We start from the raw sequence: 20,138 nt of genomic DNA on the forward strand, positions 1-20,138 counted from the left end.
AAAAAAAGATAATAATGAACTGCTAGTCAAACTATTATATTATATCTGTTTCTCAAACTTACCACACGCCAGTATCTACTCTTTTACCTTCAGTATAAGATTAGATGAACAACATATATTCAACAACGTTGATCTGATGTTCCGTAGACAAGCGGTGATACAAATACAAAGAAGCTGCCACATTGAACCGTCATCTCGTATCACGAATTCGGAAGTTCGGATCGAACGGTGGAAAAATACTATTACTCTTTCTGGAATATTTTTGATAACGATGGCAGAAGGCCAATTCTTGAATGAAGCAGTATTACCGGTTGCGCAACCTAAGCGCAAACCTGCTACAACGAAGTATATAAAATGTCGACCGGTGGTGTCGAGTACAGTATGCAATTTAACTATACACGCTTTGCCACTAGAGGCGCTAGTGACTCTCCATTTGACTTTGACATATTATTAAACGTCAAAAATTTGTGCGTAGTGAGCAGGCTGTTATTCTATTTTTTCTATCTTTTACACAACTATTACCGCTGAAAGTATTAGTTTGTGTTTAAATTCTCACTTAAATATTTATTGTGATTTTGTAATACAGAAACACACATGTTTGTTTGCAAAATACAACGGAAATTCCGTGTTGTAATATTGTTATATTGGAGACGTAACTGATTAATTGGCTACGTACTTCTACAATTCACAAACGGTTCTTTTTGGCATGTTTACTTTCTATCTTACTCTAACGCATGGATATAAGGTATAAGCAGAATGAATGCTTTCTCACTCGCACGAATGCATTTCGTTCGAAGCTTTATACACACAATATCTCCTGTGAAAACTAAAAATTTTACGTGCTTCATTAATGCTTCATTAAAGCGGTGTTTTTTACTGCTTTATTCAAGAATTGGCCTTCTGGCAACATGCAACATGGATAACATGCAAAATTCTAGCAGTTGACAAAACACTGCCTGCATATTATTTTGTAAAAAAAACCAAGAAATAATTATACTTAGTATTAATAATTATAGCAACACTTTCATGTTTGTGACAGTCGAGGGATTGTAATTAGCTTCCCAGTGTTTTTTATGGCTTTAAAGTGAAACAATTTATTCAAAGTATTTCAAAATCACATTAGATTTTTGTGGTACTTAAGTGTTTATTACTGTAAGTATTGATTTTTTATGACCTAGAATTATTTATAAAATATATATTATAAATATTATATAATCATATTATTTTTTTGTAATTATTTTAGTATTATTCCAAAAACCAGTTTAAATTAAGAATACTTTTAAAATAAATGCCAAAATACAGTTAGAGCCTTATGCATAGTCATACTATCTTTATAACCTAAGAGCGGAATGCAGAAACATTTGTCATAACTAAAATTTCCTTAGCAGAAAACACTATGCAGAAACACTGTCCTTAGAGCCCGATGCTCAATTCGTACTTACCATAAAATAACAGTAAAAATTGTAAGTAGCCGAAATCCATCTGTTAACTATAGATTATAGATATAAGGAATCCTTAACCATAGACTACTTTTCGCACCCTTGCCCCCCTTCCGTATTGCCATTTACCACTGACAGCTGCTGTCAAAATAAATTGACGTGGCTTTAAAACGGCCAATACACTCAAATTCATTTAACAATTGATCTCAATATGGGTATTGAACAACTATTAAATATCCGTGACATTTAATACGACACATTTTCCCTTATTTTCTTGATTCTGTACATGTCTTAATTTAGTAAAACCGATTATCGAATTGAAATGTCAGTATCAATGAATTATGAATTAACTTTTCTTATTCAGATTTAGATATTTATGTAATATTAAACCAATAGATAGGTAGTTGAAATATATAAGTACTTAGTTACCTACACACCAACATGGTAATATTAGTTTTAATCACTCCATATAATTATTCACATCATGGCATATATTTGTAATAATTGTAAATGACAAAATCTGACATTTCAACGGCAAGTGTTACCGTATCGGGGAAAACATGGTCAAAAAATAACTTATATTATTCACTAATTGCGGAGACATTTAATCATTTTTATTAAATATTAATTGTGTATTTATAGTTATTGAATTTATTTTGTATATTTTTCATATTTTTGTCATCGTTTAACAATTACAAAATAATTTACCTAAATTATGAAAAAGAGAATTTTTATATATGGTAATATTTTCAATAGAAAAACAGAACGAAACTATTGCAGATTTGGTGGACCATAGACAACTCGATCATAACTATGAAATGCTTTCTGCATAGTGTTTTGTTGTAATTATGACAGACGATTGTGCATAGGGCTCTTAGTTAAGATCATTTTTATTGAAAATAATACCATATTTAAAAATTCTCGTTAGGTAAATTAGGTAAATTATTTTATTATTGTTAAACGATGACAAAAATATGACAACTGCATTTTGTAAATGCAATAACTATAAATACATATTAATATTTAATTATAATACTCTTATGTTTCCGTTATAAGTCATTATACGTGATTCCACAGGCACCACAAGATTTTTTTTTAACATGGTAACACTAGCATCAAGTGTCATTCTTCATCTCGTATTTTCTATTTCTGCGGGCTGGCGTATAAAAATAAAATAATATTCTGCAAGTACATGCCAAACGAATTAACACTATCAATATCCATATTGAGATACATTGTTAAATGAATTTGAGTGTATGGACTGTGTTATAGACATGCGAATTTATTTTGACAGCAGCTGTCAGTGGTAAATGGTAATACAGAAGGGGGCGTGTTCATAACAAAAGTAGTCTATGGTTAAGGATTCCTTAACTCTATACTCAGGATTCTCTATAGTTAAGTCATGCTTTTCGGCGACTTATCCTTAGGAACGAAATCTTAGATTGTGCATTCCGCTCTAATTCTATACGAAAGAAACGATGCAAATTTCGAGTTAATAACGCCATTTGACATAGAAAGGTCTTTTCGTTTCTCTGTAATAATTCAGCAAAAAATATAGTAAAATGTCTTCAATAACTCATAAAATCAATTAACCCTTTCTTAGATTAATCATTAATTCAATTACAGTCGAACTCGGTTATTACGATCACATAGCGAGATCTTGGATGTAATGAGGAAACATTCGTTGACATTTTAGTTTATGATTTTCTCCATGCATTTATTCAGTTTTATAATAAGCTACTTATCGGATATACCGAGCAAAAGTTTTCTTAAAATCATTTAAAAACATTTTCAATCCTAAGCAATAAAATCTGAACTTAGACCGATGCCGCCGGGATCGGATTACGTTTATGACACTAGTTAATGTCAAAGTACCTAATTGGTGTTTTCACCGACAATATTGAAAAAGTATCCACGCATATGGTTGAAATTTCATGCTTTGTGAAGTCAGTAAGTACAGCGTTCATTACAATATACAACTTCTTTTGTAGTTTATGTATGTCATGCTTGTTTCGGGGATTTTTACGATGGTTTTCAGATTTTTTATGTTCTATGCATAAATAGAATGTGGCGCGAAAAATGTTATATAACGATATAACGAATAATGCTTATAATGAGCAAATTCAGTCGGTCCCATCTTCCTCGTAATAACCAAGTTCGACTGTATATACAGGAATGTCTGCATTGATTTTTAGTGGACTCTAAAATTTCATTGTGCATTGCCAAATTTCTTTAGATACCTACCGACAACCTAAATTGCGTTGCCTACAATATCCATACATAATAATTAATAATATATCATATAGCAGGTAGTAAATCTACGGAAAAAAACCAGTGGTCCAGAATGAAACCATTTAAAATACAGCAAACACACGCCTAATTAATTCGAGCTAAATTATCAACTCTGGATGGTGTTTATTGCTAAGTAATCGAGATGGTTCTGCATCGCACTCTTAGACTAATTAACAAATTAATAGCGGGCTACTCCACTTATTCGGATAAGTATGACTATGCATAGGACCCTTAGAATAAAATGAGTTTATTGAACTTAATACTCGGGCCGAATGCTTTCGGTGTGTCTTTAGTTATTTTAGCATTTTGACAATAGTTTTGTACAATAGGTACTAATTTCTTATTTTCATTCTCAATGAATATATCTGTGTGCGAAAGAAATAAGGCATTAAGTCTTAAATCGCTACTTTTCATGACAGCCAAAAGAAGATTAATTTTTAGACCTTTTGTAAGGGAACTCCAATGTTTCTGTATGAAATTTAGTAATTCAAAGGTGTTGATTTGACTTATCCTTTTTCTCATTTGTGCACATGTGTATTATGGTTCATTTGCCATCTTTAAACTCATTTTTCGATTTTGAAGACTTATCCTTATTATTCCTTTCGTCCACAGATATATTGGTTCTTTACAGAACTGGAACCAAGGTTCCAATTTTCAATTCTACCGAAACTTTCATAAAATCGGAAGTGAATGCATTATGGATTACAAAGCATTGATTGCTGAGGGTTAATTATTGTTTCATAACATGGATTACTCCGCCACAGAGGAAACGCTGTTTTGTGTATTTTACCGAATTTATAGTTGCAATAATAACACTTCGATAATTCAAAATTAACGCAACTGAAATGTAGAAAAAAACAGAATTACATAAATGTATCCGCAATAACATGCCGCAAATTCGTAATTCAAGAGATATAGATAGAGAAAAAGCTTGAATTATGTACAGTGTCGTTTATAAATGAAATCATATAGGTCTTTTTACTTAGAGTAATTTTGAATTACGAATTATAAGCAGTGTTCAAATTTAGAATTATGAGTGCTTGAATTAACGAGGTTTTACTGTACTTATGTGCTTTCACATACCGGTGCTATTGAAAACTATGTTGTGCCAATTGTTTATATTTATGGATTTGTAATGTTTCTGTAGCCTTATTCCAATTACATAACACCATAACACCAAAACGTTATTTTATGGAATCCGAGAGAGGGACCACCATTTTTGATATGTTAATATGGGCCTAACTTTGTATGTAGTCCAAGATTGATTACAATACTGTTCTTGGATTATTTTAACGATTTTGGAACAAAAGCGCAATGCACACTGAAATTCTTCTTGTCACCAACATGGTCATAAATCACGACTGCCTATAATGGCGCGTGATCGTATGTCAGTGGAGAGGGGTGGAAGTAAGATGTTATGATTCGACATAAATAGTGCACACTAAGCTTTGTCAGTCATACGTATTTGTTTTCATTGAACTAATAATACAATAAATTTGCATATGGTAATGGTTAGTTTTTAAATTAAATTAAACCCTGCCTAACCAAACCAAACCATAGTAGTTAAGGTATGCTATGGGTGCTCTGGCAAAAATAGTACACAATTTTTCAGTCATGCTTATTTGGTTTCGTTGAATTAAGAATACATAATATTACAAATGGTGTTGGTTAGTTTTTTTTAATTCATTAAGTCCTGCCAAACCATTTTTCATATGTTTTTATTATTATCTACTATGGCTTGGATTAGGCAGGGTTTAATTTAATTTTAAAAACTAACAAACACTATCCACACATTGAAGTCTAGGTTCAATGAAAACAAATAAGTTCGACTCACAAATCCTAGTATGCACTATTTATGTTGGATCTTAACAGCCTACCTCCACCCTTCGCCACTGTTGTGTGTACTAGGTTGAAAAGCGTAGTAAAATAGTATAGGCTCTATGTGGTGACTTTTCGAACTGCACACAGCGACATTCTTGCTGTGTGCTTCCAAATGTGTTGCTTGCCATTGCAGCCGTTTTTTTCAACCAAAACTCTTGCGTGGGCGCTGTGTGCGGAGGTACATTAAGTTACATGTCTTTTGTGAATGCCAACAAAATGACATTGACACATTCAACGTGTTGCAGTCGAAACGAGTTTGAATATGCGACCCGGCTAAAGGTTATATTGGAATAAAGTTGCTGAGACGATAACAATCCAAGCATTGTAGTACATTATCTTATAGTACATCTAAATATTGAATGTTTCCCATTGTAAATACTGGAATTGTATCTCTTTGTTTATAATCTACAATACATTGCAAACACATGCATTAAAATATAATTCATCTCTTACAATTCTTCTTGTTTATTTTGTTTCCCATTATGTACCTTTTCGACCAAAACTCAGAATGTGGGGTGGTACCAAAGATGTTGAAAAAACCTTCTTAAAGTTGGAGCCTAATTGTATGAAGTTTAAGCAAAAAAAGAACCACTGATTAAGTTAGCTACAAGTGAATTCACAATACAGGTTCATTTGGAGAGAACTTCACACTACTACTATCGTATTTATTTGCCAATTTTCAGGGTGTATAAAAATAAAATCTATCACGAAGAGTAGCAGCTCATAATGGCTACACTTCGACATTAATATTTAGTTGTAAGATACTGTAAAATTTGTGTAAAACTGTTTATAAGCTGCACTCAAGTAAGTAATCACAATGAACATAAAAAAAATGGTAGCCAATGCTTGTGTTAGAAAATCAGAATGCCAACTAAGCTATATTAATATTTGTTTTTAATGAGTTTACCAACTCAACAACGCTTCATGCAGTGACGTCGTTAGGCAAATTGCCGGCCTTAAACAGACTTAGAATTCCGCCCCCTTTCATTTTTAGTTTTAAATTTTCTGCAAATTCGATACCTACTTACCTATTTTATTACTACATTTTTATTAGGTCGTATTCTTATTTGTCCGGTGGTTGTTTGTCCGGTACAAATCTTGCAATCGATTTTTAACTAACTTCCCGACTAGCTAGACATTTGAAACTCTTAGAATATATCAGAACACGATGCCAATGCAATTTTTTAATACTTTTAGCCATCTTTAAGTAGAAATGAATTCATTTTCAGTTAATTCTGTTTTGTATGAAATGTTATTTCGACACCATTATTGGTTGCTAGGGGGTCTGGAGTCCTAGCAACTAAATTATTAATATATACGTGCGTTACCATGGAAATCAATATGATTATCAAGTACATTTTTTTTTGATCGCTTAAGCTAGTCAAATGAAGTTTATATTATGATTCAACAGAAAATTTAAAAACGTATATAAAAAGTTCTTTTTATCTTGTAATTATTATTATTTATTTTCGGTTGCCTTAAGCAGATACACCAAAGATCATTCAAACTACAGACACCATTTTATGAAAATTAGAGCATTTCTACGAAACTTATTCTCAAACAGGGTTGATTTTTAGGTACATGGTCAGATCCGTAGGCATCCTTGTAAAAAAATTCGCGAGCCTAATACTACAAGGTTCTAAGTGTTCGTCCTTGAAAAAACAAACCCAACAATGAAGTAGTATTCTAAGCTGCCACATTGTTACTTTTGTTTCGTCAAGGACAAACACTTAGAACCTTGTAGTTCTCCACTCGCGAATTGTCTGTCGATAAAACGACATTACAATACAATAATAGCTACCTGTGTTGTCAGAATTATTTATGATTCGATTACTGTGTAAACTAAGATGTCGATAGGTACTGTATAATGAAACGACATCATCGTCTGCTTCACTACTCTCAAAAGCTTAATATTTGTATTCGTCACTTCATTCGCCGTCCCTATTCAACGCATGACCTGCCTATCCCCACGGGACGTCACTGGCTTCATGCGTTTTTTAAATAATTTTAAATGTCATAACAAAAATAACGTATAAGGATTCTTTCATTTATTATCCAAATTCTTTGAAGGTGACAGTATAATTTACTACTAAAAAGCCATATCATGGCAGGAGCGGCGAGCAGAAATGTATTATACTCATACCTACCAAATAATGTAGGATCAGGGACATGGCCCCCCTTACCTGTCATCAAGGTTAAGGATTGTAAACAGCAACGTTTCCCAAATGGTATCCTGTGGACCGCCAGCGTTTCGCGAGCTAAAATTATTAAAGGTATGAGGTATTTTTAGTAATTATTTTCATTTTTAAATAAATACACTTAAATTATTGAGTTATCGGCACTGGTTCTGTTGTAGCCAAGTAGCATTCAACCTCTCCCATATTGGATAAATAGGTATTTTTATTGGTCAGAAAACACAATAAAAAATATAATAAAATTAAACACGTGAATTATTGAATGTTATCACATCAATTTTTTTTGCAAAACTATAGGTACCTATATTACTTTAAAATAGTAAAAACTTGAAGTGAAATACCGCTGGCGACCGTTTTTTACTATCAGAGAAAATTTGTCATGTGTGTTTATCTCACTTGGTTGGTCGTCCCACCACGCTAGGGCCCTATCAGCCTTGTGGGGGCCATGGTCAGGGAACACAAAAATAATGGGTTGTCTTCAGGGTGAAGTTATTCTACACATAATTTTAAATGTCGGAAATAACATATAAGCCCCGTTCTCTACTTATAGACCCAATTCTTTGATTGAAATGCTCTGTACGCATGGGCGCCGCCAGGATTTTGTGTAAGGTGGTTGGTGCAAAACTCATATTTTTATTGCACCAAATGTTGGATATTTTGCATAAGCGTCACAGTTTATAATTTGCAGCCACTCCATAGTGCCCAGTCCCTTCGACATTCACTTACTTAAACCTTACTAGCCGTTACCGTTTAAGCGGCTAGTAATTCATACCTAAACGATAACAACCAAGAATATTTCATTCATGACAGTCAGCACCTTTTACATTGACATATTATATTTTTGTTATTCCTCCTGAAATAATTTAATTTTTTAACAAAATTATGCACATTATTTTTGCTACCTACACCGACAGCCGTATTATACATATGGAGTATAAATTATGTAGGTATGTGTCGGCGCCCATGTCTGTACTGTTAGTCGATCAGTCTTGTCTTTAGCTTCACTTCCATATATTATTTAGACTCCATCAAGTAGATTTCTTCCATGTCCTTGTGTTTTACCATATTTCAACATACTGTCCTTGATTATACTTACATCTTTGTCAATTTCATAGTCTTATTGAGCGACAACAATAACTTGACGCGCAGGTGTCGTGAAGGGAGTATTCCGAATTAATTGTCAATCTCTATTATAATTACTATTTATTTGTGATGGGGAAAAAATAAAAATTGCAATAATTAATGTAAAAAACATATTTAATTTTTTTTATTAAAAATACGATTTATTTATTATAATAGTCCGTCCATAAATAATGTTAACACTTTACCTACCGCTCCCACCAATGTGGCGTACTACAGTGGCCTAACGGTTATAAACCGCATACGCCACAGTGGCGTCTCTAAGCAGATACAACTTTGGCATAAAAAGTAATTTCAAATGTAAAATGAATCGTTACTGCATTGTTATTTAACTCATCTGGCCCGATATTTGAACTTTCGTCAATCGTAGATAATTTCAAGTGGTTGCATAACAGTCAAAAATGGATCGTAAACACTAAAACAAATCTTTTATTATGAAACGACATACAGGCGGTCCTTGACTTTTTTACATAATTGGTTCCTAACAATGTGTACGAATGTTGAATGTATTTATTTTAGAATATTTTGGACAATGAGGAAATAAATCCATTATTTGCAGCATCTTTATCTGGACTGGTGACTTTTCCAATGAATTTAATATTACATATTTGAAGAATACTTTAGTTTAAATTTGTCAAACCAGCCTTTTCTTGCTTGAAGTTCCATGTTAGAATCTTCTGTTAATTGAAAAACTCAGAGGGACATCTTTTTGATGTTGAATGTTGATTAACAATCCATGATGACAAAGATCTCTTCATTTCATCCATTACAATGCTGTCTGTGTCTTTCGGAAACAATCTTTGAAGATGTATTTCCACAATTTTGAACATATTCCTTAATTGTAATCTTGTTTTTCAAAATTGAACATATCTTAGACCGGCTTAAACCATATGAACGGCCAATTGAAGCAAAAGATTCACCACTTTCAGAACACCTAATAATTTCCATCTTTGCCTCGATCGTATAAACTTTACGAGTCCATAATTTCTTTGTCCGTATCAACACTGCAGTTTCACCATTTCTCACTCATATTTATTAATTTATAAAGGCGAAACATTTACATATAAATAACCAAATAAACTGCATGGAAGTGTACAGTTTTTGCATTATAGAAAAAATCTAAATTTTAAAAGTAAAACATACGAATAGCGCCTATACACATGCATGGATTTACTGGCACCGATGATATGTAAATGAAATTATCACGATAACTGTTTACACGTAATAGTGCTGATTGTCTTGCCAATCTCATTCTTCATGCGTAAACAAGACGACGTGTTGTCATTTTATAGTACTAACTGACAGGTCGTGAAAATTGGTTACTGTCAAAAATGCTCTGTGCAGTGTAGTTCGTATAGTTCGCCACTATCGTTCTACTGCGCATGTACATACATCATGCAAATTCCAACTATCATATAAAAATTTAGAAGCTTCAAAACTTTTTTGATCCATGAATGCAATCTTGCAACTTGCACGATAATACGTGTTAATACGTGTTTTCTTGTTATGGCTGCGATAATATACCCCGTTTATACGTGCATGGATTTACTGCTGACAGTACGTAAAAATGTACGTGTAAACTTATATTATCCTGCACTTGCAGGATTATGGTATTACCATAAAATGACAACATCGAGTCTCGCGCACTCTTAAGGAATGAGATTGGAGAGACAGTCAGGACTTTAACGTGTAAACAGTTATTGTCACGATAGTTTAAAATGCGCACTATTGCTGCCAGTAAATCCATGCACGTGTACAGGCGCTAATACGCACTGTTGGCAGTAAATTCATGCATGTGTAAACGGGGTAGGAAGTCGAGGACTGCCTGTATTTCAATTACAATAGACAGATTTAAATCACAAAATTCATTCAATAGACTTCAATCCCAGAAGGCCAATTCTTGAATGAAGCAGTATTGCCGGTTGCACAACCTACGCGCAAACCTACTACAACGAAGTATATTAAATGTCAACCGGTGGTGTCGGGTACAGTATGCAATTTAGTATACACGCTTTGCCGGTAGAGGCGCTAGTAACTATCCGTTTGACTTTGACATATTATTAAACGTCAAAAATTTGTACGTAGTGAGCAGGCTGTTATTCTATTTTTTCTATTACCGCTGAAAGTATTATTTTGAGTTTAAATTCTCACTTAAATATTTATTGTGATTTTGTAATACAGAAACACACATGTTTGTTTGCAAAATACAACGGAAATTCCGTGTTGTAATATTGTTATATTGGAGACGTAACTAGCCTGTTTAAAGATTAATTGGCTACGTACTTCAACAATGAATGATTTAATCATGCAACGTTAACAGTAAGTACTGATTAAATATGAAGTCATTACCAAAATGGATAAAAATGTTATTTAATTTCTATGACATTCACAAACGATCCGTTTTGGCATGTTTACTTTCTATCTTACTCTAACGCATGGACATGAGGTATAAGCATGCTGAATGCTTTCTCACTCGCACGTATTGATGTCGTTCGAAGCTCTACACACTCAATATCTCCTATAAAACTAAAAATTTTACATGCTTCAGTTAAGCGGTGTTTTTTACTGCTTCGTTCGTGAATTGCCCTTCAGGGTGACTTACACACAATGGAATGCTGCTTCTGTATCTATTATTGTATTTTAAATATTTTCAGAAAATTTTATTGGTATACATTGGTTATACTATAATAATTGTTATTTTGGCGATCGAAATTTGCTGATTTATATAACACATTGACAGTATGTTACAGTGTACCTACTTTACATAAGTTTCTGCGGTAAATAAAGTGTTAAATTGTTTCATTTATACAAAAAATTTGAAGCAAACCAATTCATTCATAGTGTACACACACTAAAATATCCATCGTTGAACCAGATCTTAGGAAAATGGAAATTGCTTCGGATACTCCACAAAAACTTAAGCCTTGCCCGTGGCGTGTACCATTCGGTGGGATTCAAGCGTCCTGGAAGACTACAAAATATCATTCGCGGGAGATACGCAATTGAGTTACAGGACACCTGCATAACTTGCAACGATGGAAGAAGGCTATCGAGCAACGGAAAATATTGTATTGACCAATTTCACTCCACTTACGGAGTGGAAATAATAAATAAGAAAATGGGGAAAATAATCAAGGAATCATTCTTAGCGTCTGCAAAGAGCAGAAGCATTACCTTAAAAGTCTCCAAACAAAACGTTAATTAGTACATTTGTTTCCAAATAGTACACATACTATCATTTCGTTTCTGTGTTGTATGATCACAGATCAATTTATACAATTATTGAGGTGCTGAGAATTAAATTGAGACACACCGATGACCATCTTAAGCGGATCGTCTTCTAAGTTCAATACAAATTATGCAATTGTGAATTCTTCATAACTATTTTTAACCTGTAAATAAGGTTTATTACGTGAAAGTGATAGGACTCCGTTGGGCTGGCCATGTCTCAAGGATGGAAGAAACAACAACCAAAGAGGCTTCACTTAAACAAACAAAAAGAGAAAATGAGTATCCAAAGACATAAAAGACAGCGGTGATTGAATTTTGTAGAAAGACACAGCATCACTGAGGCTAAGTGTACGTCCTGAGTGGCAGCGTTGAGCGTTTTGCGCAACTCAAACGTATAAACGTGTGTGAAAATGTTCGTAGATAATGTCTTTTTTTGGTTATACATTTATACGGTTATACATTTGAGTTGCGCATAACGCTCAACGCTGGCACTGAGGCCTCACACTAAGAGGGGAGTCGTTTCCTGGAGGCGGCCAAAACGCTCATCGGATTGTAGTGCCGATAACAATGAAATGAGGTCTCGTTCTCAATTGATTTATTGCTATTCCATAAAAAATATTTGATTTTTCTATTATTAGAACCCACGTGCCGTATAAAGATAAAAAATTAAGAATTTTGGGTATCGTGGAGAACATACTCTAAATAAACTGTAGACTTCTTAGAAGAAAGAATTATAACATGTTATTATGATACTCTGCCTAAGATCATTAATCCATGAAATAGAAATGTATTTTTATGTGATGACAAAAGACAGAGCATTATCTTTAATTCAAAATCTACCAATTGATGACTTAGCTCCCAAATTGTTTATTTAATACCGTTATACAACACCTGGGCCTTTAATAAACGCATTATTTGGATCCAGCATAATAGCGACATAGACCCTTATGCCTCGGGTAGAAATGACCTGTACTATGTAACAGAATGTCAAAAGCTATTTTATTACATTGAACACAACATTTTTGGGCCAAATGCAAAGATGTCAAACTAACCAAGTAATCATGAACCCTATGCATAGTTGATAGTTTAGCAAAATAATAAATAACATGGTAACATTGCTCTTGTCAAGTGTTGCCAATTTACAATTCCGGTTCTTCATACATTCTAAAAATACTTCTAAATTTACATACAATGATAAGATTATGAAAACTGCGCAATATAGAATTGAATAAATACAAATTAATAATCAATATAAACTTTAAATAATTTAATGATTGGTTTATTAGAATAAATGCACCGTGGATATAGCATCCTCAGCATTTAAACAATATTACTTGAATTACCAATATTGCAACACTACATCAGTTGACAGATGCGTACAAAAGATCTGCTTTTTATAGTTTGAATAATATAATAAGACACTTTTAATACTGATAGTCTTTCGTCTTTGAGTAGATAATCGGTACTCAATACAATATTACTTTATTGGAAACAAATAAACAATGTCAAATACTATTCTAATTGATTTGAGTCAGACTAGGGTTTTGCTTTTACATTGAAAACATTATCATTCTAGAAAATAAGTAAGGAGAAGAAGCAATGAATGACTCAAATGGAATATTACAAAACTCAATCAATTATAATATAAAATTCAAATTCCATCAAGTACCTTCAGTCGATAGTATTAATTTTATCAAATACTATATTTACTCGATATCTGTTTACAATACATATTGATTTGACACCCGCCATTGGTTATGTGTTATGTACCTAAAAATCAGCTACATAACACATAAATATAACACTATGCATAGGGCCCATGAACAGGATTCTCATGACTATTACATGAATCGAAGGGCTACGCTGTTTGGCTTCTATCAACGGTTCAGACATTGTCTCGGAGAACAATTATATTAAAAGGGTAGTGTTTTCGAAGAATTAGCGGTGTTCAATGGTGTTGGTGGTGACTTTCTGCGCAATTATCTTCCCGTAGCCTCCTCTGCCACCATCGTAATCCATTCGGTATTCGTCTCTCACCTGGAAAATAATATAATAATAGATTAATGAGAAAAGAAAGCTTTATTTTCATTATTATAGCTTTTTGGTGGAAGGCAGAGCTGGAAATGTAACCAAATTGCAAAACCCTGAAACACCCAATGATTGTATAGCAGTGGAGAAGAGTGGAGGTAGGCTGTGGAGATCCGACATAAATAGTGCATACTAAACTTTGTCAATCATATTTGTTTTCATTGAACGAAAAATACAAAGTGCAGTTCATTTTTAAAGTTTCAAGCCCTGCCTAGACAAACCATAATAGATAAAAAATATTCTTCAATCTATAAAGTATCTAAAATTATGTAGGTATGATTTAATAGCTCCCAATCATCATGAAAGACGTTAAGATGCATCCATTTTGTCAGTTTAATAAGAATTCTTATTCTTCCACCGGCATGCCCCAGTATTGGGGCATAGGACTAAGACAAGTTCGTGCCACTTCCCTTGGTCCATCGCCAACTCTAGTGCCTTCTGTCATGCCAGACCTACAGCTCGTAGATTGTTTCTGCAGGGTGAAGAGTGGCTGGCCACGGCGACGGAACCCTTGAGGTTGTGCCAAAAGGGTACGAAGTGTCGCATTCTCTGGCGGCATCCGAAACACATGTCCCAGCCATGTGACACGTCTCTTTGTGATTACTTCAATCACCGAGGGCTACCGAGTCTGCTCACGAACTCGAGTATTTGTAATGGGGTCGCACCAATGTATCCCTAAGATTCAGCGAAGCATCGATTCTCAAAACTCAAAAGCTGAGACCTTTGAAGCTTTGTAGGATGCCACGTCTCATAGCCATATAGGAGCACAGGTAGCATACACGCGTTGAACAAATGATATTTGGTCCTCACAGAATAACAACCTTGACCTCCAAGCAACTCAAAAGTCGGCTGAATACACACCTCGCCACACCTATGTGGATTCCAAGTTTAACGTCTAACCTCTAAGCAGGGGTCCCTAGGTAATGCAGTATGGTGTAGCAAATAGAGGGGGTTGCAAGACGAATCACCACCACCTAAAAACTGGTACATTTTGGCTACGGCAAGGAAAACCCTGACGGAAAACCAGGGCATGTTCAAGTGCCCTAAGGTGGCAACCCCAACACTGAACTCGGGTGCTGTGGGTTGATCATCTGCACACCCTAAAATCCAACAGATTAACACAAGCAGCAAGAATAGCATTCGTAAAAAATAGACTCACTTGTCCTCCAGTCTTGCCTCTTCCGTATTGTCTCCCTTCGATGAATCCAGCGTCCCAGTCGGACCGGACAATTCTATCATCTAAGCGAGTGCCATTTACATATCTGAAAATAAAATCTCAAATTAATCTATGAATATGACAGTTTGATATCCTGTGATACAACATACAATTATTAATTCTGACGACACAATGTCACAGTAATTAAAAAGACAATACATTAAAAGTAAACCTTCTGTACTAAACAGAGACTAAATATATCAACCCTTCAACTCTCAAATTCAAGCAAGGCTGTATACTTGCGCCCTTTCTTTTTATCATCATGATGGATTTTATGATGCACAGTTCACCCTGACAGTAGGATACACTTACATCGTGATACCGCAACTGATGCATGCGAAGAAAGACCGTCATATTCGAAAGGTTGGAGATAACCGTGTAGGTCTTCATCTGAATGCAGCAAAGTTCAAAGCCATGTGCAGTGCTGAATGCACTTGACACTCCTCTGTGGGTTTTCAGTTTGCCTGTAGAACTAGTGACCAAGTTTAAATACTTGGGTGCCACATTTGCCGATGATGGCAGTCTTTATAGTAAACTTGGAATCCGTATGGGCATGGCTGGATTCCGTGACAACCAAATGTCATTTATTCAATTCAACGCTACCTATACTCCTGTATGACTGTGACACATGGCGTCTTACAAGACGTACAACTTTTGAGCTTTGAGAATTGATTCTTAGGGATATATTGGAAAGCCACGTTAAAACCACTTTCGGGAGCGGATACGTCAACTCTTGATGATTGAAGTCACTAGACGAACTTCCTGGTTTTAGATCGCCATGCAATTATAGTGCGTGAACTGAATTCGGTGTAGGCATTCAAGATGTGGTTATATGATGCACAGATGGGGCTGGAAAGAGTCCCTACTATGCGAGTGTGGTGAGATTTAGACCACAGAACACATTGTAAAGTTCTGTAACATTTATATGTTATAATATATGTTATAAATAGCTTATGCCTTCCCGAGAAGAGTTTCATCCATACACCAAACCGTGAATTGATGCCTTGCCAGTTCCATTGTGATTTTTTATGTAAATTTGCCTGACTTATCAAAAGCTGACAAAACACCTCACGTTTAATTGACCACAAGAAAAATGCAGTGTGGGAAGATTACGACTTCGGTGACTTGATGTGCTACAAACACACTTACGAGGCGTAATCAATTAGAGAAGGAAAGCGGAACACTGTCTGCTTGAGGCGACCATAGTCCCCCCCTGGGCTGTAGCGCCACAAAAGGAAAAGAAAAATAGATATAACATACAGCGAAAATTACGTAAAAACCATACAAACTACAACCTCATACAATTTTCTGCGTCAGCCCTTATGTAGAATTCAACAAAGCAAAACCCGCAAGGGGTCTTCTTGTATTTGTCCAATCCCATGACGACCCGGCGAATGTCTCCGCATCGCGAGAACAGCTCGTAAATCTGCTCCTCCGTCGTGTAGAAGGATAGATTGCCGACATACAGAGTGCACGAATTTCTGAGGAGTCTCTCCTGTTCGCTTCTTGAACCCTGTGGATGATAAAAGTTATCAGTTAATTGCGACAACTATAGACTGCGGACGTCTTGGCGGCCATCTGAGGGACTAAAAAATCACTCACTCTTTCACATACATATTCAAATTTCTATATTTTCATATTTACAGGCGAACTTACAAATTAGAAATTCAAGATGAACAGAAATAGTATTTAAAATAAAAAAGCAATATTAGTAAAAGACTAAAAACAAAAATTATGAAGAATGTACATGGAAGTATGCCGAATGAGCTTAGTAGACCCTATTTTAAGGATTATAAAACAATATTCACCAAAACTCATACTCACATACGTGGAATATATCGACATCCAAATAAATTTGGTTGAACACAGTTATTGCCCGCCCAATTGGCATTACCAATGGAAGGTTAGTTCTGCACCCAGGAGAACAAACTGATGTTCCCAATTTCTAAGATGGTTATCAGAGACACACTGGCCAACACTACCAAGAATGACAGAGTTCGCATTTATACCACGTATAAGTCGGAAAATCAACAAGAGAATCATGTCTGCGAATAAATGCTACTTTGGCCTGTTAATACATTTTAGGCCCCGCATACTATCTCGCCGAACCAAAAGCACTCTTTACAAGACGCTTGTAAAACCAGTGCTCACCTACGCATCGGAAACCTGGACATTAACTCTGCGAAATGAACGAGCCCTGAACATTTTTGAAAGAAAAAATTTTCCGCCGTATATATGGACCGATCAGGGACGGCACAAATTGGAGAATAAGATATAATGCTGAGCTCTACGGGCTGAACAAAGATTGCAGCGCAGTTCAATCAACTAAGATTGGGAGACTGTGATGGCTACGTCATGTGCACCGTATGAATGACAATGAACCGGCAAAGAAAGTGATGTCCAGCAATCATGTAGAAGAAGAGGTAGGCCAAAGATTCGCTGGTTGGATGGAGCTGCCAGTGACTGCCGTATTCTGGGGGTACCGAATTGGAAAGCGGCCACACTGGATAGGGACAGGTGGAGGGAGCTGTTGGAGGAGGCCAAGACCTACACCGGGTTGTCGCGCCCCTGATGATGATGATAAGTCGGAAAAATGTACATAACCAAATATAGTTCTCTTCTAACTTTTAGACTACAGTATTTCAGCATACCTAAGAGAAAGTCAGTTGGATAGAGCCACAGATAGTATCCATTCATTCAACTTCAAGTAAAGGAGACTCGAGAATTTCTTCTGAACTGTCTCCACCATAAGACCATACTTTAACTGATGATGTGCTCAAACAATACACCCACTCCCAAGCCTACTTCGTACTAAGGAATTATAAAGAATTTTGAATACAGTAACATCCGAAAATACCCGGGAAGTACACAAGACGAAGCCCAGTATTTGTAATGCCATTTTACAAATGGTAACCATATGGCCACTAAATGTCAGTTTACTGTCAAACGTAATGCCAAGATCCCATACAGGTGATATTTGCAACCCCAGTTTCCGTCTTTTACACTACATAGTATTACAACATTATTAAATCGCAACCATGACATGTTGGTTGTAGAATATAGTTAAAGTATCACTAGTTGAGATATTAAAATTACAAGAACCCATATTCTGAAGTTATGGGATCATTCATAAATGTTGTCATACGGTTTGGAGTATGTTTGACCCTCCCCCCCCCCGTGTAAAAATTACATGGATGATACCTTCATGACACCTTGATGTACAGAATATTGAATATTGACTGTTACAAATATTGTCAAATTGACCCAGATAATATGGGTTACATGTAAATTGTACGTGAAACATTTCACCGTAGCACAGTTCGCCGTGAGTTTTCTTATTAGAAAGAGATGACCGTATACTATACGGTCTCCAATTTTATTAGATTCAATACGAACATTAATTCAATTTTCATAGCCGATTTTGGCAAAATTCATGAATTCCAGATTGAAAACCTAACCTAACAAATAATCCAGTATATTGGCTATTTTCAAAGTTGTTTACCGCTGGTTTCCTGTAAATCGATAAGAACCGTGTTTTATTTAGACATAAATTTTATCTCAGTACTTATACGGTCTTTAATATACGACCATATATTTCCTGAAGTGTGATACAGCCAGCTGCATACGTACAAATTTCCGGACACGGATAATATGATTCTAAACCACAATCCATCGCTCAAAGAGTCAATGCACTAACCTTTTACCTAAACTAAAATAAAGAAAAAGTTCTAACAGTAGCCATTTGGCTGTAAAATATAAGAATTAGCTCCCCGAGCCACGGCATTTAACGCACCAAATTAGTTAACAAAACAAAATGTATATGCCAATTTTTTTCAAATGTAATGACAATATCATATCCAAAAAAATCACTGATACAACAGAATGTGACCGACAGAAACTATATAGTTTAATTTTAATGAGAACTTAGAAATGAGAATAGTCTGTTTTAATTTAAGGACAATCTTATAGTGCTTTTAAATATTTTAATATAATAACGAACAGACAGTAATGTACTAACCTTAAAATGTTGATCGCGGTACGAACTTAAATCCTGCGTCGCCATTATATCGGAAGGCTGATCACAGCGGATCCAATATTTACACTTTTATTGGTGTTTTTATTATTCGGCGCGGTTATTAGCTTAGCCGTGCTAAATTATCAACAATTTTAAAAGAAAACGTCATACATGTCACGATACAAACAAAATGACATTTCTTCAAAGTTCGAACAATCGGTGCTGGTATTGCTAGCTATTTGAAAATGGCAAATTGAGAAATTCCAGTAGCCGTGTTTTTAAATTAATACAAAATTATACAAGCTATCGTGCCCACAGACGTTTCGACAAAATACCTACGAGGCACGATGCGTGTGTTATTTTGAGAAAGCAAGATATGCAAATTCAACATACAACACAAAGTTATAGTCCAAATTAATGCTAATAAGCCAAACAGACCTTCTAACTTCATTGGGAGTTGGGCCAATTTGGTTGGTGTTGAAATATTTGTGATCCTATCGGGTGAATTAAGGATGAAATGCACTCTATACATTTCGATTCATTCTTGTTTCCTAAACAAAATTACGCCTTCTAGCCCACGCCTAATAATAGTAGGTGCATACAAAAAAATGTAGGCACAAACCTCTTCCACAAACATTTCC

The 20,138-nt window shown here is 35.0% G+C and overlaps 1 protein-coding gene across 1 annotated transcript; it reads right to left on the minus strand.

Annotated features, from left to right (window-relative positions):
- Window positions 1-9,046: 9,046 nt before the first annotated feature.
- On the minus strand, window positions 9,047-19,724 carry Cbp20 (cap binding protein 20). Its single transcript, XM_085951012.1, has 4 exons — window positions 19,501-19,724; window positions 16,778-16,995; window positions 15,426-15,528; window positions 9,047-14,215 (listed from the first exon to the last, which is right to left on the minus strand). Exons 1-4 carry the CDS (start codon window positions 19,543-19,545, stop codon window positions 14,117-14,119), a joined length of 465 nt encoding a protein of 154 aa, XP_085807138.1. The 5' UTR covers window positions 19,546-19,724; the 3' UTR covers window positions 9,047-14,116.
- Window positions 19,725-20,138: the final 414 nt, after the last annotated feature.

Source organism: Rhyacophila brunnea, unplaced genomic scaffold, assembly GCF_057557595.1.
Source record: "Rhyacophila brunnea isolate RB1 unplaced genomic scaffold, BYU_Rbru_1.0 scaffold_24, whole genome shotgun sequence".
Lineage (NCBI taxonomy): Eukaryota > Metazoa > Arthropoda > Insecta > Trichoptera > Rhyacophilidae > Rhyacophila > Rhyacophila brunnea.

What these genes read in the sequence shown, in the direction of transcription:
- Cbp20 (XM_085951012.1), bottom strand. Translation starts at nt 19,545, where the DNA reads ATGGCGACGCAGGATTTAAGTTCGTACCGCGATCAACATTTTAAG. An exon ending in ACCGCGATCAACATTTTAAG is followed by an intron (nt 16,996 to 19,500) that starts GTTAGTACATTA and finishes TATCATCCACAG; the next exon opens with GGTTCAAGAAGCGAACAGGA. An exon ending in GACGCAGAAAATTGTATGAG is followed by an intron (nt 15,529 to 16,777) that starts GTTGTAGTTTGT and finishes TTTTATTTTCAG; the next exon opens with ATATGTAAATGGCACTCGCT.